Below are 18,801 nucleotides of genomic sequence, written 5' to 3'. Positions count from 1 at the left end.
AAAAAACTTTGGCAGAGTAAAAAAGTGTGACGAAACCCCTCTGTTGAAAAAGTTGGCAGAAAAAACTTAGGCGATTGAAATAATATTCGCCAAAGTTTTTACTGTACGGTACATAAGGATAAAATGACAAGGTGTCAACTCATCAGTTATGTAGTGTAGTAAGTGTATAGCTAGGTAACTAGCGTTGTTGTTGTAGCAGTACTTTTCGTCTAACGACGTGCTAGCAAAGGCATGGCTCTATCTCCTGCGATGCCGAGAGTGGCCGTATTTGCTTTTTCAGTGAACTCCAGTAGCAGAGGTTATCACGTATATCAAAGTATTTGGCCAAATCCATCACGAGACGATGAACTAACTGACGTGCGAACGGGAAGCCAGTTGGAAATGCTATCCCAAGGAGTGCTTACAACTGTGAGACACATTCCAAGATCTCCAAATTCAGCTCGATCTTTACTGTGTGGTGGTACGAGCTGACCTCCATCTTAAGTTCTAGTTACTCAATGTGCTCATGTGATCATCTAAAATAATTGGCAAAAAAAAATTTTGGCGAATTGAAAGCTATTCGCCAAATTCGTCAAAGTTTTTTACCGCCAAAGTTTTTTACTATACGGTATACCATATTAACTTACACTCTCCACAGGTACTGGGGCAACATTTTCACCTCCTTTAGTGATCAGTATCTCTTTAATACGTCCAGTGATGGTTAAGAAACCTGAACAAATAGTATGTGTACAATACAGTCACTACAACTGTACATGTCTAGTCTATTGCCTATATAGTCATAAAAATAGGAGCATTAGCTAAAGCATACATATAAAGGCATGGCCTATATTAACATTGTGCACTGATTTTAAAATCAGCATACACATCCTGTACAATTAAGAGTACTTGCAGTAAAATATTGTTATAGCAATGAAATTGGAATTTTAGTCAGTGACAATTGACAAACTGTAGGATAATAATCAAACTTTAGACCACAATACTTGAATTTCATTGGGTATCTAAATCCTGTAGATCCATTGTTCATGTCTCCATAGATCCTTGTTGCTGGGGTGATACAAAACGCAGCAACGCATGGGCATTTAACTGGATAGCAAGGTGCTGTAACACCCATTACAAGTTACAGGGAGGTGTATTGGGCCTGCTAATGCCACATTTGTCGTGTCGCAGGTAGGGCTGAGCAATAGTATCGATAGTGCGATATATCGCGATAGTAAATCACTATCATTATTGCGATAGTAGGGATATCACTATAGTGATAGTTATGATAAGCTCAGATCTGCATTAAAATTGTATCAACAACCCTTTCTATACTGTTTTACAGTTGGTATTTCCAGCTTTCTTACAAAGGAGTGGCCTGTAAAAGCTTTACCAAAAGTCCATATTCATCGGCCGCCCACGCAGTTAATTAACAAATGTCCTGTGCATGCAAAATAACTTTCTATATGACTGCAAATCATAGCTATACAACTAAGACTTTGTTAAGAGCAAAGTGTTTCATAAACTATCGGGATAGTATTCACTATCGTAATATTCAATGAGTAACTATCGTGATAGTAAATTTTTTACTATCGCTCAGCACTAGTCGCAGGCAGCTGTGAAGGTACTGTACAACAAGCAGCAATGAAGGTACAACAATGAGCTGTGGTATAAATTAGTTAACATTGAAACCTTCAGGCCCTGTAGTAGCGCCCTCGCTTCGCTTGTGCACTGGGCTTTTTGGGTTTCTAAATTCCATAGAACCCAGTGTTTTGATGTCTATTATTTAGAGTATAAGATAGTTAACATGACTTCAACTACATACATAGACCTAGTCCAGAAAGTAAGAAATTAGTACACACTCCACTCCCTTATTCTTCAAACATGAACTTCTGCACTCCTAATTCACAGTGTCAGTTTAACAGATCTGGTATGTTGTGTGGACAGTGTCAGCGAGGTCTCAGTACTGTATTTGGTTCCTCTCACTGTCAACAATGTTCAAATATCTACCTGTTTCTAATTGTACCCATTGCAATAGCAGGTCTTATGTCGGTGTTACTACTCTTTATTCTCAGCTTTTTAAGGCAGCACCTTTTTTTACAGCTTGGCTGTTTTTGTGCAGATATCACTTCTTTTTGTAATTGCATGTTCCAAGGCCAGCCTATGGTTGACCTTGATAATTCCTTTTAACTTTTCTTCCTTTACTACAGGAATCATCGAAGACTGCGTGGCTATATGAAGAACTCATTTTGAAGGTGCATATACCCCAATCATAGCTGGGTAGATTTGACTCAAACTAGGAATGGGAGATGCCCTACCCTGAGAAAGCTTCCACTGCAGAAATGGTTAATTATACCTTTCAAGCACTATGGAGCTATGGATACATGAAAACTTTTTAATTTAGATTTATTATTATTCCCAGGGTTACCAGCACCTCTTACCAGCACCCTTGACATCACAGAACTATATGACATTACTCCTTCTGAAGAGAGACAAGGAGAGCAAGTCTTCTGTAAAATACAACACTGAGCAGCATGACCCATACCAGCCCTTAATGTTGAAAATACAAGTGGGGTAAAAGAATCTACGTTGTTCATACTTCCGTTGTTTCTCACATTCAAAACATCGATAAACTACAGTGAGGATACTTGGGTACTCAGGCCACAATGTGAAAGTGCAATAACCTTAACGTTGACATTAAAAAATGCCTTCAGATGTTTGCTTACCTCCCAAGAATCCTGAAGCATAAACGTCTACATGAGCTCCACCCTCATTGCATATTTAAGGCCAGGTCTCACCTGTAAATAGGCTGCAACGAATACATGAAAACGGCATTTTCTGCTTCCATAAAATGAGTATGTTGCCCACCCACACTGGCTGTACTTGGCTGCACAAACATGGCTATATACCTGCATAATGGACTGTTCTGTTGGAGTAATTCAACAGAACTTTGTGTATAAATGAATGGGCTTCAGTTATCCGCACGATTCACTTATCTGAACACTTTTAACATTTCCTGAGAACAAAGGGTTCAGATAGTTGAGGATTCAGTGTAATTGTAATACACTACACATACACACTCACTCATTAGGATTATCAATCTTCATCTCCACACCAACCATGGCCTTACCAGCACTACCCAAATTGTAAGCAGCTACAGGTACACAGGAGTGTATAAAGCGGATCACAAACAAACAATAACTACATATTTACCAATGCTGCTAACCTATATTATATAGTATATTAAAAGTTATAAATTTAAAAATGAAGTAGGGTTCCAAGTGATAAAAAGTAGTGAAACAAGATATGAAGCAATGGTAGCTATTACAGCATAGCTCAGTGGAGAATCCCTACTTTGGCAATGAGCACAAAATAATTTTTATACCATGCCATAGTAGGGATTTAACACTGAGCTATGCTGTAATAGCTACCATTGCTTCATATCTTGTTTCACTACTTTTTATCGCTTGGAACTCTACCTTATTTTTAAATTTATAATTTTTAGTATACTAATTTTAGTTTTTTTTGTTAAAGCATACAGTTAGTTATAAACATGTGACTGTTTTATTAGGGTGAGTGCTGTATTAGAGAATTTCGAGTCAGCCTGCAAAGATGTGTGCTTGCCCAAAAAGGGGCATGGTCATTGTGGTTTCGATCGATTATTGGAGTAGAGTATCTCGAATCAGCCTACAAGGTGTGTGGTCACAAATACAGCTAGCATAAAAGGGGCATGATCATCATGGTCTCAATTGATAGATTGATAATAGAATGGGCGTGATCTTGTGACCTATCGTGGAGTACCGGTATCTCCGTACAGTAGTGTAATCTAAGCGCCTTAATAATTTTGTGGCGTCTATTATGCTGTTTAAAGAAAGTGTTGATATGGAAAATTAATGCCCCGGTATGATTTCATTGGATGAAGAAGACGAGCAGCCTGATTGAAGATAAAAGAAAAGACAAGGCGCACACTCATCGGAACCCCAAAAGGCACATCCGATCGGTGAGTCTATTGTTGTGGCGTAAAATGGTGACCGTGTGCTGCTTCGTTTGGGCTCTAGGCTTGCGACTGTGGTCAGTGAGTGAGTGAGACGAAATTTCGAGTTTTGACAATTAAAAAAAAAAATTCTATATCCGGCCACCAGTAAGCATTTTCTTGTTTTTAATGCTACATTTGATGTTAGATGGACTAATGTTATTCTGTAAAGGTGATTTTTGTCGCGTAAAAAGTTTCTAAGCTGGTTATTAAAGGTGGTATTTTTTGGCAGCGTGCGTCACTTTTGATTACATCACAAACGATTGACATTAACATCATTACAGCTACATATTTTGTGGGTAGCCACCTTTGAATTCATTTTTTTTCACCCTAGTATTTTTTGCAGGCTGCACTCACTTGGCTGTTTTGGAATAGATAGCTATCACTTCTTTTTATTATTGCAAGCCACAAAGTCAGCCTACAGCTGGCTTTGGGGCTTTAATTTTATTGTCTTTTTTCTTTACTACAGATCTGGAATGGCAATGAATAAGTTCTATTTAGATTAAATTATTACATGAACTCTGAGACTCCGTACATTGCTAAACTCTTTACTAAAATGCTTGTTACATAGCCAAACTCCTCTGGTTGAACTCTCTACTGGGAGACTTTTAAAGTACAAATAGCTGAACTTTCTACAGGGTGACTTGATGCATAGCAACTGAACTCTCTCATGGGTGACTTGTAATGTACCTGAATGCTCTAATAGAGAGACTGTATTATTAGAGTATTTACAGTATGTAGTGTAGTCAGTTTTCTATAACTCAATTTTAATCTGATTTCTTCTTAACAACAATCTTCTACAGTAATCAATTCACTACATTGCAAATTTCAGCTCATTTCCTTCAGTGGTTTGACTGGTAGGAGTAGCAACAATTTCATTTTATTTTTCTGTGAAACTAGATCGTCCCTGTTACATATTAGAGTTGTATCAATTCCCACTTCTTAAGGAAAACCGATATCCGATATATTTTTACTCTGTCTTACCGATACTTAATCGATACCCAATTGTAGGTCTCCACAAGTTATACTTATGCATACTCTACTAAAAATACAGCTAGTAAAGCCAATGCTGTGAAATTGTTCACTTACCTCAACTCAAAGTTGCTAGTCACGCAAGTGGGCTAGAGCTTGAATCATCACTGGTAGTTACCACAAAACATAAACAAACTATCTCAGTACATACCAGAGCCTTTGACACCAGCCCTCCAGTGGTACTGCTGCTGCTGAAGCTGAATAGACTAATAATCTGCTGGCCACAGCCCATTACAACTGATTTCTGACTAAAGTAAAAACAGCTACTTAATATCGGTACAACTCTATTACGTATGGTCAACGTTTTTGTTATAACTCCATGACCATCATCTCAATTATTTTTCAAACCAAAAAGGGTTGTACCAGAGGAGGCTGGACACAATGTAAGCGCTCCTGAAATTTATTACTGTTAATTGCATATTTCTAATATGTGATGAAGAGTAAGTGATAGAAGAAATGTTTAGCAATATCCACACCATGTTACCTTGTGCTTCTTAAGATGAACAGCAAATTCTTATTGCAAGGCGGGAGTGAGAGTTTCTAATTCTCTTCGATTCTCTGTGAGGCCCAGCTAGCGGCGTCTGCTTTTCTTTTTCAATACCCTGAGAAGCTTTGTTAGCATGCATATTGCTTTCTTCAACAATTATTGTGCTTAAATACATGTATATAAAGCGTTCCTATATGGATTCCACCCAACAAATGCTTACACACGTAATCCCCATAGATTTCAAGAGCAATTTACGTGCCTGGAGTAGTGGGGTTGAATGGGGTTGACCGGCTGAATAGACTAAACTTGAAGTGAACTCTCGTATGGTATTTGTGAAAACTTTCGTGAATGCTTTCAATACAAAATGTATGCGCTCACATGTGCGTGTCCAACCTCCTCTAGGGTTGCACTACAATAATTACTTCATGTATAAACCGATTTTCAAGCTATTCAGTCATGACTGTAAATGCACTGCATAATGCTCTTACTGCCCTCCAAAATTGAGGTACATTGACCAAGGTACACACAAGTTATTACAATTTTTCAAATTGTGCAAAAAGAAAAGGACAAACCAGAGAAGAAAATACAAAGAAAATAAGACAAACTTTGAAGGTGTGCAGGGTTCACCTTAAATTTGGAATGGGAGGTGCCCTGCCCTGAGAGAGTTTCCACAACAAAAATGGTTAATTTCCGAGCTACAGACACACCAAAATTGCACCTGTAAATACACACTTGTCTGCCACACACCCACACCAGTTGTGCTTGGCTATACAACACATTATTGTGTGTCTTGATCAAAATGGGTACTGTAGGTACAGTATGTGTATACATGTTTATAACATGTTTGTGTAGTTAGGATGTGTACATATTAGTGATGTGCGATATATCGAAAAATATCGATTTTGCGATAATTTTGTCGATATCATTATCATATCGATTTTCGATACTGCTTTAGCAGATTTCGATATTTATCAAAATGGTGATAATTATTGAAATATCGAAGAACATTTCGATAAATCTACAGCATTTGGTGTGATTGCACAATCACGCTAGAAATGAAGGTTGGTTCTGTACTATCTAGCCACTTTAAAAACTTGTCTACCAGTTTTCTAGGCTTACTATTAGTTTTGTGCATTGTAGTTGTGTGTAAATTGTATTTCAAGCATATTTATAAATATTGGCCGCCCACGTAATTACACCACCCACACAATTAAAAATTATCGAAAATCGTATCGAAATTTCGATATTTACCCCAATATCGATACGATATCATATCAAAATAAAAATCCTGATATCGCACACCACTAGTACATATGCACACACTACACACGAACACATTCACAATACCATACAATGTGTAGACAATCCAGTCATAATAGAGATGATAACTTACAAGGAAGGGACACAGTGTGTGGTCCAGTACATTCAGACATTCCATACATCTCACAGATGGGTACATCCAACTGCATGAAGAACTCGACCACTGAATGATCAATGGGAGCTGCACCAGTGACCTACCAGTGTATAGAGCAGTAATTGGTTCTATGTTTGTGATGTGTATGTTTGTGCGTACATGTAGTGTGTGTGTGTGTGTGTGTGTGTGTGTGTGTGTGTGTGTGTGTGTGTGTGTGTGTGTGTGTGTGTGTGTGTGTGTGTGTGTGTGTGTGTGTGTGTGTTCTGTGTGTAGTGTACCTCACATACATGACTTTTCTATTGCTCATATTACAGCAATCTATCGTAATATTTATGACTGGGAAAGTGAAAACCTGCCATGTTTGCAACTTTATTTTGCTACAAAAAAGTGCATAAATACACTGGGTAAAAAATGCATCCCACATAAAATTCTGAATGTTTTAATCACCTCAAGTTAATGTAACCTGGAATTGCCTGCTTGTGGAGAGTAAGGATATCTTTGATCAGTGTCCGTACTGTAAAGGCATGTGAATTAAAGGCACTTGACTGAGTTGTTTACGATGTAGTAAAAATAAAGTTCACTTGTATAGTTCTGTACAAATCGAATTTCTTGCTGTTCCAACTGTCTTGTGCTAATAACTCTAAAACTATTAACAAGTTGTAATTAGTTGAAACTTTGGCAGTCCACTAAGTACAGTGATACAGAGAAGTGTAGGTTAGAGGCCTAACAAGGTTTTAAAATCCACAAAGATCTGAGGGCATGGTCTCTAACCGACTTAGAAAATGCATGCATTTTATATGGGCAATAGGTGGGGAGTCATTGTGGGATTGGGTTATATGTTGTACTGAAGTCATCACACAATGTTAAAATAATCACGGAAGACTGAATGTGCTTTTGTCGAAGCGTTGAATAAATCAAAGCTTGCACCATTTCCTTTCACAAGTTAGACTTGGATCTGACACAGCTGGGAAATAGAAGTGATCGACAATGTCAAGCTGGGTTAGTGGTAGCCAGTGCCTATGGTGTTACAGCAGTGTAAAGAACACGTGTGTAGAAGAAGCAGCTTGTGTGGAATTATACGATGAGAACGAGTTGTCACAAGTTGTGCCTTCAGTGGCGCCACAGTAGCAAGAAGAACAGGCATGGTTTCACCACACCCACATTACACATTGTGTAAAATAACATTTCTACCAAGGAAGTTTACTCATTTAGGTATTAGAAAACAACCTTAAAACACTCTAGAAACAGATGGGCACTAAACAGAATTTTCAATAATATTCTGGACTTCTCCATTCATCGTAACAAACATACATACATTAGATTTAGTGTTGCCACGATATATCGATACATTGATAGTATCGATATAACAAGGTGGTGATATGATATAGCCAATCAGTTATATTGATGGTTGCATCACAATGATGCAGTAGAGGCCAGACATATGGTGCTTGACATTTAATTAAGTTATGTGTTGATGGTGTAGTGTGGTAAACAAGCCAACCCCAAAGTAAACTGGGAGGTTTTACGGTTTCTATGTAGTGCCACTTGTCTCAACTGTAAAGCAGCAGCAAAATGCATATAAAACCTGATAAACAAGAGTAGCTTTTGCTTGTGGCATACATCCAACCTAAATTTAAACTTACAATGAAGAGTATGTATATGTTTATCTTGCAAATGTTACAGTTAGTTCTATATCGTGATATATGTATCGTGACATAAACCTTGGTGATATATGATAGAGTTCTTCTATATCATGGCAGCACTAGTAGATTGTACCTCCCATAATTGAATTCTTTGAGGTATGCCTATAAAATGAATAGAGTGGTTAATAAATGTTGTTAACCACATGTTGGTCTGGGTGACCGCTGACTATTAGCCTGAATATGTGAGAGCATTGCAAATCAATGATCGAAAGTGAGATTTGTGATGCTTGAGGTCTTTTCTGCTAGCAGGTTTCTAACCATTTTAAGAACCTGCTAGCAGGTCTCTTAGTGGATTTTAAAGACCTCATAGACCAAAGCATATTATGCATACCATTTTCTAAACAATAAAGAAATTTGAGGAATGTGCAAACATGGTGGGTTTCCGCTATTTACTCTAAACTCATTTCATCATAACAGTGTTGGGCAAGTTACTTTGTAAAAGTAACTTGTTACATATTACTTGCAACTGAACTATTTAGTTACAGTTACATATTACCCATAAAATAAAGTAACTATAATAATATTACGTATTATATTACTTTGTGTCCACAGCCTTAAGCAGTCACGTGTGAAACTACCACCTTATCACGTGACTGGATTTCGTTGTTGGGCAATGTGCTAATCTTGGTTATAAGCAAGAAGCTGGTGAATAAGCTTCATTTAGTAGGCTTCATTACTTTGTAGTGGCTAGGCGTTACTCAGTGGATTACTAACGAGATTAGTAACTTCTTTACTTGTAGTAATAATATTACGTAATATTAGACTCGTTACAGTAACTATATTACTTAGGTAACGCGTTACATTTGTAAGTAAAATAACTTTAGTTATATTACCTGTTTTTATAGCGTATTTCGTTATATTACTTAGGTACCACAAAAGTAATAACATTACGTAACGCGTTACACAAGTAACGCGTTACTTCCAACACTGATCATTAATAACATACAACACACCTGAAATCTACACCGATCCAGACCAAGCTTCTTCCTGACTCCCTGAAATGTTAACCTACAGAGAAACAAGTCATCACATCATGTAGTGGTGTACTATTCAACAATGAGTCTAGTTCATCACAGGTATAGCTACCAAACAGTGTCACTAAAAAGTGACAACCATACATACAATTTGCCAATAACAGCTCAATTATTACAGTACTAGAATATCAAAGTTTAAAATTCAATTAAGTTCTAAAAGAGTCTGGTCCCTTACTGAGGTTTGGGCCAATCCAAAAACCAGCCTCACCTTTCCTCCATGACAGCTTGGTAGTATTGATCTGACATAATCACGTGCCTCTAAAGCAAGCCGAACATTTCTACGAAATTTAAATAATTTACAAATACAGTAGTGAAAGGAAATACAAATTTAGTGTCAGAAAAGCCTAAACCTACATGATCCCTACAACACCCAGGTGATAGTGGAGAAAGAAATGATGCACAAAGGCGGACAAACGGTAGGGAAAATAGGCACGTCTAGAGTTAAGTGATAAGTCCAGATATAGTGTTATGCTTGGTTGAATGCATCAATTAGTAGAAAATTCAACTAAATACATGTAATGTCAAAGATGTGCCTTCTCCACAACTGTCTTTGATTTCTTTTTTCAAATGTTTTATTATTATGGAAACATACATGTGTGTGTGTGTGTGTGTGTGTGTGTGTGTGTGTGTGTGTGTGTGTGTGTGTGTGTGAAAAAGCATTTTCATTCTTTCTGTTTATAATACAGTACACTAGTACTGGTGTAGTGTGCTAGCTTTGACACAATGTCACATGTCTTGATACTGGTTACTTGTGTATATGTGACCTAATTTTAGAAAACCGTCGATATCCGCACAATTTTCAAAACGCATTTTATTCTTTCTTTGTTTTCTACAGGGACAGAGGAATGGACTAGTCAAGTTTCAGCTTCCTAAGTTAAGCAGCGTTGGAAATACAGCACTAGACAGCCGGACGAGCAAATAATTTGACATGTACAGAAGCTATCGAGAAAAGAATCTACAGGCGCTTACATAAACCATCATAACATACTGATACAACAACGTACGGAATTGAATCTTGGCTCATTGTGTTCGCCATGAATTTGTGCATCCACCAAGATATAGTTTTCCCCCAGGAATGCTCCTGTGTTCGAGAAGGAAGGCAAATTCACGGAAAAAACGATCGTCGGTAACTTATTTCGTCACCACAACATAAACAAACGTCTGTAACTTTGGAATCGTTTCATGTATGGAGATGAAACAAAGATGTTTGTACTCCCTATGAACAGGCGAACACGATGATGCCCAGGATTTATCCATTGGCGGCTTAATTCGTCCACCAGCAAGGCACTAAAAACTTGCGTAATTTTTTTTCTGGAGCTTGTGTTTTTACCCATAGTTTTTAAATGCGTTTTATTACAACAGTACTGTTGTGCGTATATCGACGGTTTTCCAAAATTCGGTCACATATTGTATTGGTCAGAGCTGCAGCAGTTACATACATACACAAGTGTCAAGTGTACATTTATTAAAGGAATACTAAACTCACTTGTCAGCAAAGAAGTAACCCCAAGGTTTGCTGAGCTTCCTTGTTGTTTATTACTACTTGTCTGCATCCCAATCTCCTACAGTTACACAATAATCACATAACATACTACAGTACTGTACATGTACATAATACAGTGACCACTAATACATGGTAATCTGAACAATATCAATTACTCTAATAGAACATACACCAACTTCACTGTATAATTCATAAAATACTCTAATTGAATGGTCAGATAATTCTAGTACTGTACAGTATACATTCTTAATAAATGATGTAGAAAGAAAACAATGAACACTCACCGAGGCTTTGTCAAATACCCACTTCTTGAAGCCACTGGTCTGTCGTACTTGTAGCTCTACTAGAGCTGAGCGATACTGCCATTTTAGTATCACGATCGATACTAAAGCCACTATTCACGATACTGAATAGTTCACGATACTGAATAGTTCACGATACTTACAAATATGTCAATCATAGCTGGTGCTACATAGTGTATTCCTCAGTATTCCTGCAGGAAGTCTTTAAAAGTAGCATCAAACTAGCCACTGTCATCCTTGTTTATAGTAACAGTTATTGTAACACATGCTTTGAAGTTATGTTATGGTGTTCACACCTCTCTGCAGGGGTAACCAGGTTATGACTTAAAGGATTCTTGAGCCTAATACAGCATAGCAAATGGATTTTAATGACAATAATGTACAGGCATGGTATCACGATAGTTAATAACAAAATATCGTGATATCGATATTTTCAAAATATCGCGATATATCGCTAAAACGGTAGTATCGCTCAGCCCTAAGCTCTACAGCTCTTTTTTATCTTCTCCCACACTCGAAGAACACTCATGAACATTGTGGGACGTACCTCCTACATGGAGTAATATTGTGAATACCACTTGGTAACCATTACATATATACACAACAATATATGTTATTGTTATACTATAGCCAAGAAAGCCAGCACACCGTACCACCCATAAGAGTCCATATGGTCTGTCACACATCACCACATCCCATGTTTACCTCTAAGGTGTTTATAAGAGTTCCCTTCATAGCATCTGGTTGAGCAAACCACACAGTAGCACCAGAACACAATGGAGCAATGATATCCTATATAGAGAATTATGTGTTAACTGACATACGACATACAGGATGATGTATGGTTTTGAGAATAGAGGTAAATGTATTAAAGCTATAGTTAGAATGAGCCAACAAGGTTCTACACTATTTAGAGATCAAAGCTGCGCTATCCATAAATTATTTACCAAGCCAGCAAGTTTCATGTGCTCTAGATATTTTCCTGATCAAAGCAGATAAAAGAAAGAGCATAAAAACTGGTATACTGTGGTTACTAATATCAAGATTTAGTCAGTGTCACATTGTGACAGTTTAGTGTATTACATCAACTGGTGACTGTCTTGCACAGAAAGTAAGCTAACAGTAAGGGTGTTTTGTTCTTGACTTTGTAATTATTATTTTTTTTGCATGATGAACAACCACATACTAGACCACGCCACATGTTTCCATTCTAGACAGTAACCTCAATAAGCTTAATTCTCAAAATAGATGTATATACAGTGGAACCTCCATTAATGGGCACTCCCTGTAATGGACACCTTCCAATAACAGACACTATACCATGGTCCCCATGCAATACAAACGGACACCTCTACATAACATCAGGGCTCCCAGTAATTTTTTTGAGTGTACTGTCAAACTGCCAGTACAACACAGATTTTGTCCTGTCTAAACACAAAAATGCACTGGTACCCAGTGTTAAGCTTTCAGTACTAAATGTAACCAACCATGCATGTTATATATGCTTCTAGTCCAGTACAACAGTCTTTAATGAAACTTCATGCAACCCACAAGTCAAAGGTAACACTGGATAACATGGTTTTAAACATATTTTGCACATTCATAGCTAACAAGTACAAGTACGCTGGTGTTTAGATATCACTGTTTTGGCTTGAGGTAAAGCTTGTGGCCACAAACCATAAACAAACGGCTTAATGAGCCTTATCCACAATTACGTCACAACGCAAAAATGGCGAAAAGTGTGGGGGCCAAGTGGGATACTTTGTATGGAAGGGATAACGTTTCGAGATGTTCCACGTGAAGAAAGCATGAGAAAACTCTGGTGAGGCTTATTAACTATCTTACTATGTAGGGGCACGCATTTTCGTACTTCTTGAGTAGTCCTACGGTCTGCTTTTGGTTTCTTCCCAACGGCTCTCTGTACAAAAGGCCCCCACACTTTTCGCCATTTTTGTGTTGTGACGTAATTGCGGATAAGGCTCATTAAATATTACTAGCATACTGCCTTTGTAAGGCTGTTCTCTTTCTGTCTAAATTATCCAGCCACAATGTCCAGACAACAATGCAATCAACCAGTCATTGCACAATATTGACCATAAATTGGCTGATTGTCAGAACGTTATTTCAAGCCCTGTAACATACAGCTAACAGATGATTTATGAGTACCCCTGCCATCAGTGTGTATACACACACTAAATAACAGTTCAACTTAAATTTGACCTGACCCTCCACACTATTAACTCTAACTAATAAACAATATAGAACTGTACAGGTAAGTAACTCCATTTACAAGAGACAACATGCAACTGTACCAATTTGTTAGAATACTCGTATGTCTAATTCAGTAAAAATATTGGGAGGGCCGTTGTGAAATATTTAAAGCTGTGATTAGGTACAGTATGCAAACTTAGAGAAGTAGTCATATTATATTGTCAGTCTATTGTATATAGTTAGCTAGTTGCTGTCTAAGCCAAAGCAATGTAGATATGTATTGTACACACCCTGTACTTCCTGGCCAAGTTCTGTGTACGTAACCTTCAGAATATTATGATTGCAATTGATTGTTACTGGCTGGTTAAAATAATCTCCAAAGGACATCTCCATGTAAAGAATAAGCAAGCACGATCTCCAAGTGTTCAAAGTTCCAATGTATACACTAGACACATGGCTGGTCCTAGGATTGTACTGTACATATACATCATACTTTATATGGGAAAATCAAAGTACTTAAGAGCTCTTTATATAAAGTAACAAGGGTCCCTCATGGCTAGTTATGTGGTAGATACAGTACAGGTATGAAAAGTACAGTATGGTAATTCTTAAAGGTGTAAACAACACAGAAAAGTATAAATAGCTAGTTTAATCACACGAGTTACACTTTAAAACTAGCCAAACTAATCCTATTCACTAGTTTTACAACTAGAAACAGATTTTATGGACACTTACTAATGGTCTAATGGCTAAAAACTGAAGCAGTTGGAGTACTCAAGGTGACTGATGTCCGATGAAGATGACTCAGAAAGCACTTTAAAGGAGAGATGTATCAATTCAACTTTTCTGAGCTTTACCGATACTGATCCAATCTAGGAAATTGATTACCGGTCTACTGATCTGATATCCGTTATCTAATAAATTTTGATGATTAATCTTGTACAGGTAGTTCTTATAGCATTTTATAATTTACCATTGGGTCAATTGTTAGCTGAATGACACCACCCAGACAATTAGCAGTGACAGCTTCCACAAATATTTTGATGCATGCTCCTATCAAGACTTGCCTGGCATGGTTTGTAGGCTGTTGTAGCAGAGATTCTAATAGTTTAGTCTATATGATATAGTGTTATTCATTGTTTTCTGCCAAGGACCTCTGGTAAGTCCAAGGGTAGCTATAAGATTCAGTATTTAAAACAGCAACTGTAACTCGTGTATGTTTGTATGGCTTCTCATAGTTTCAATAGGAAAGAAATGGCACTATACTTCAGAGCTTATTCTGTAAATGGGGCAGAGAAATGATAAAAGAAGTCTAAAGAAATGGCCATTAGAAAGATCAGCATCATGAATCGGTGGCTTCAAGTTCTACCAAATTTGCTCAAATTGTTGAGACCAGCACCAATCCGATACTAGATCGGTACATCGGTTTGTACTATATGTGTGTATACTTTATAGTGTGTGTGTTTGTGTGTGTGTGTGTGTCTGCGTGTGTGTGTGTGTGTGTGTGTACCTTCGGTGGCCCAGTGGCTCCAATGGTATAAATTAGAGAGGCACAGTTTCCCAACTTCTGTTACTCTACACCTCATAATCTGGTACATCCTATACAAAAAACACTATTTGTTACACACAGATATCAAGTTCTACACATAGACTGAGTCTGATCACCAAAATTCATGACCAGGAAGCACAACAATACGGTAGTACTCTAATAATGTTCTCACTAAGTAAACAACAGAATTTAAAAGTTTAATTGTGACAGTCTAAAATTACTTTTTACCAAATATTATAATAATTCAATTTTGTCCCAAAATTCTGTTTAATGACCACCACGTAGTCACCTAAATTAAATGGCCCTTTTTGCCGCTGACCCTTTCAATTGTAAGGAGAAATCAGAATATTTGAATATGGATCATAGAAAAACAACAATGAAACAAGGAAGATTAAATGACATTCAATCCCTACTTCAGCCATACACAGTACTATTGACAGGCTGAAGTAGGAATTAAATATTAGCTATTTTTAGTTGCAGCAAGAGTTCATAATATATACAGGGAGGAACTGTTGGTTGCAAGTATAGATAACCTCCCTTGCTTCATTGTTGCTTCAATAATCCCTAATCAAATACAAATTTCTACATTTGTAATTACCACTTACAGTAGTGCCTATGCTTATATGTACAAAAACTATATAGGGTTGTCTATAGGAGTGTCTTGAGACTAATACAGCTTGCTAGGGAGAAAAACAAAAAACAAATTCTTACAATTCTACAATTGAGGAACTCCTCCCAGCTGATCACTCCTTGGTCCCTGTACTTAGCAGCTACAGCTTCTCCACTAGAATACTGTATCACCTTCAACACATACGCCATCTTGTCTCTGACCTGTGAGAACAATAGGTGACTAGCTAGAGTGGAACAACATCAAAAATGGATACCATCACAATTTGTATTACAGTGTAGCATGTGTACAATAATAAGGAAGCAATTAGCCATTCATAAAATAACAATGATGTCACTAACAATTTGCTCACATGTGTAAACAATGTTATACAGTCACTGTGACGTGCATATTGATTGTCAGTTGTACAAAAATTCTAAGCGGACTTATGCTTGGTTGAATGCATCAGCCAGTATTAAATAAATGTCAGAGACGTGCCTTCTCTGCAACCTTCTTTGATCTTTTTTCATCGCTTTTTAAAAACTGTTTCGTTATTAAGGAAATATGTATGTGTGAAAAGCATTTTCATTCTTTCTATTCATAATACAGTACACTAGTACTGGTGTAGGGTGCTAGCTTTGACATAATGTCACATGTCTTGATACTGGTTACTTGTGTATATTGTATTGGTCAGAGCTGCAGCAGTTACATACATACACAAGTGTCAAGTGTACATTTATTAAAGGAATACTAAACTCACTTGTCAGCAAAGAAGTAACCCCAAGGTTTGTCTGAGCTTCCTTGTTGTTTATTAATACTCGTCTGCATCCCAATCTCCTACAGTTACACAATAATCACATAACATACTACAGTACTGTACATGTACATAATACAGTGACCACTAATACATGGTAATCTGAACAATATCAATTACTCTAATAGAACATACACCAACTTCACTGTATAATTCATAAAATACTAGGGCTAAAACGAATACACCGAATATTCGAATTCGTATTCGATTCGACTTCGTTCGAAGGAATTATTGAATTCGAAACATCGAAATTACAGTAAAGATGGCAGACATTCAAAAAACAGCATCAATAACAACTCTATTACCTATCCAGGCCTTTAGTGAACTCCGTACTTTTTTCATAAATGACTCAATAGCACTACTTAAAACATTAAACTAGTGTAACCTAAATTCTCCATGGATATGTCCGTTTATCATAACCGAACGTAACCAGAACGTACTAGCTGCTAATTCATAATCGAAAACTGTAGGTATGCATTTATAATATATCCAGTGGTTGCACTCGTATTGGCTTGGGTGATTGATCGCCCTGTACAGGCTATCAGCCTGATAAGTGCTACATATTAGCTGTAACATGGGGCATTCGGGCTTTGCCTGATATGTATGCCCTCTGCTGTCAGGCATACATACAGTATCAGACAAAGCCCTCATGCCCGTGTTACAACTATTATATACAATACAGTGGTCTCTCTAGGAGTGTATCAGAACTCACCGGATCCTGAGTGTGTTCAAATAATTGGGATAATTAATGGCCAGATAATGGAGGGACTCGTATTGTGTTAGTCACTTAACTATAACATACAGGTGCAATTGTTATAACAAATCAAATTCTTACAATTCCACAATTAAGGAACTCCTCCCAGCTGATCACTCCCTGGTCCCTGTACTCAGCAGCTACAGGTTCTCCACTAGAATACTGTACCATCTTCAACACATACACCATCTTGTCTCTAACCTGTGAGAACAATAGGTTATGTGGAACAACACCAAAAATGGACACCGCACTAATGTAACATTTCACCAATGCCAGCCTATTCTGTCTTGTACATATCTTATTCATATCATTCAAACACAGTATTGCTTTGATGAAATATATCTCACTGTAATTTGTAACATTCTACATGTAACATTCTACATGTCATACAACACACACAAAACACAAGCATATTCACTTACTACAAGAATACATACATGTACACTATACATATTGTGGATAAGGTGGCAATGAAGTAATCAAATGAAGCCTTACAAGGCTAATGGGACATCATGTTTATGGTCATGCACAAAAAAACACACAAAAACTATACTGTAATTTTCTGGTTCATTGTCAAATCAAAAACTCATGCACGTGCATATTCAAATCTTCACGTGAATATTTAGGCAAATAACTGCACCAGTTAGAGATTCTGCTGACATATTCAGTTGATTTATGATAGTTATAACTACTGGCCCTTTGATTAGAAGTGACTCCTACGATGTTTAGAGCATACTTGAATCACATGCAATGTTGTTGGTGAGCATGCGAGAAGCTTATTTTTGACAACAAACTGGAAAATTATGGTAAAACAAAGCGAAGTACTTTGAAGCATTGAAAGAACCAGCTCTATCAGACTGTCAGGCTACTATTGTTGATACAAGTAATGATATTCAGTACTAACTTCATCACCTTGTCAAAACTCTGGTAACTTCACAGGCAAACAACACCAGATGCCATCATGTGATTACTGCTTTGTGGGAGTGCACCCTGGCCAGCTACACTGTCTCACAATTCACGAAATAACTCCATATTGATGTACTGCAGACCCTCAAAATTTGGCAGAGGCACTGGGGAAGCATTTCTTTATAGGGCTATGCATTGATTTTTTGCAATTCGCTCTTGATGGGCATGTTATCCCATGTTGAAAGATGCGGGTTTAAACCAGTTTCCACCGGGAGGGGGGTAGGACAAGACCATGTGCAATACGAACAAAAACATTTTTATTAAACATGATCATACTATTTGTTGAAAGAAATAAATCACACAACAATGGTTGTACTGTAATCATTGATGATTACTGCTACTGTTAACTGACCACCACAGATCGTCATCACTGTAAGTCTAATTACTCCATGACAGCAGCGTTATTATAATTGTG

At 37.4% G+C, this 18,801-nt stretch overlaps 1 protein-coding gene across 7 annotated transcripts in view; it reads right to left on the bottom strand.

Moving 5' to 3' along the window:
* The window catches only part of LOC136253062 (long-chain-fatty-acid--CoA ligase ACSBG2-like), a 318,134-nt gene that overhangs the window by 296,198 nt on the left and 3,135 nt on the right, over positions 1-18,801 (bottom strand). For 6 of the 7 annotated variants that reach the window (XR_010699930.1, XR_010699929.1, XM_066045667.1 and 3 more), the window contains 5 exons: positions 17,502-17,621; positions 16,613-16,689; positions 9,599-9,653; positions 6,922-7,042; positions 3,061-3,130 (listed from right to left, as the gene is read on the bottom strand). Coding sequence is in view for 5 of the 7 variants with exons in the window: in XM_066045667.1 (XP_065901739.1) it covers positions 3,061-3,130; positions 6,922-7,042; positions 9,599-9,653; positions 16,613-16,689; positions 17,502-17,621 (443 nt within the window). In the remaining 2 variants the exon portion in view is untranslated. Of the gene's footprint in view, positions 1-626; positions 710-3,060; positions 3,131-6,921; positions 7,043-9,598; positions 9,654-16,612; positions 16,690-17,501; positions 17,622-18,801 lie in introns of all 7 variants that reach the window. The other variant, XM_066045665.1, reaches the window with a different exon arrangement.

The sequence above is a fragment of the Dysidea avara genome, chromosome 4 (genome assembly GCF_963678975.1).
Source record: "Dysidea avara chromosome 4, odDysAvar1.4, whole genome shotgun sequence".
NCBI classification, from domain to species: domain Eukaryota; kingdom Metazoa; phylum Porifera; class Demospongiae; order Dictyoceratida; family Dysideidae; genus Dysidea; species Dysidea avara.
This window is presented reverse-complemented; position numbering and strand designations above follow the sequence as displayed.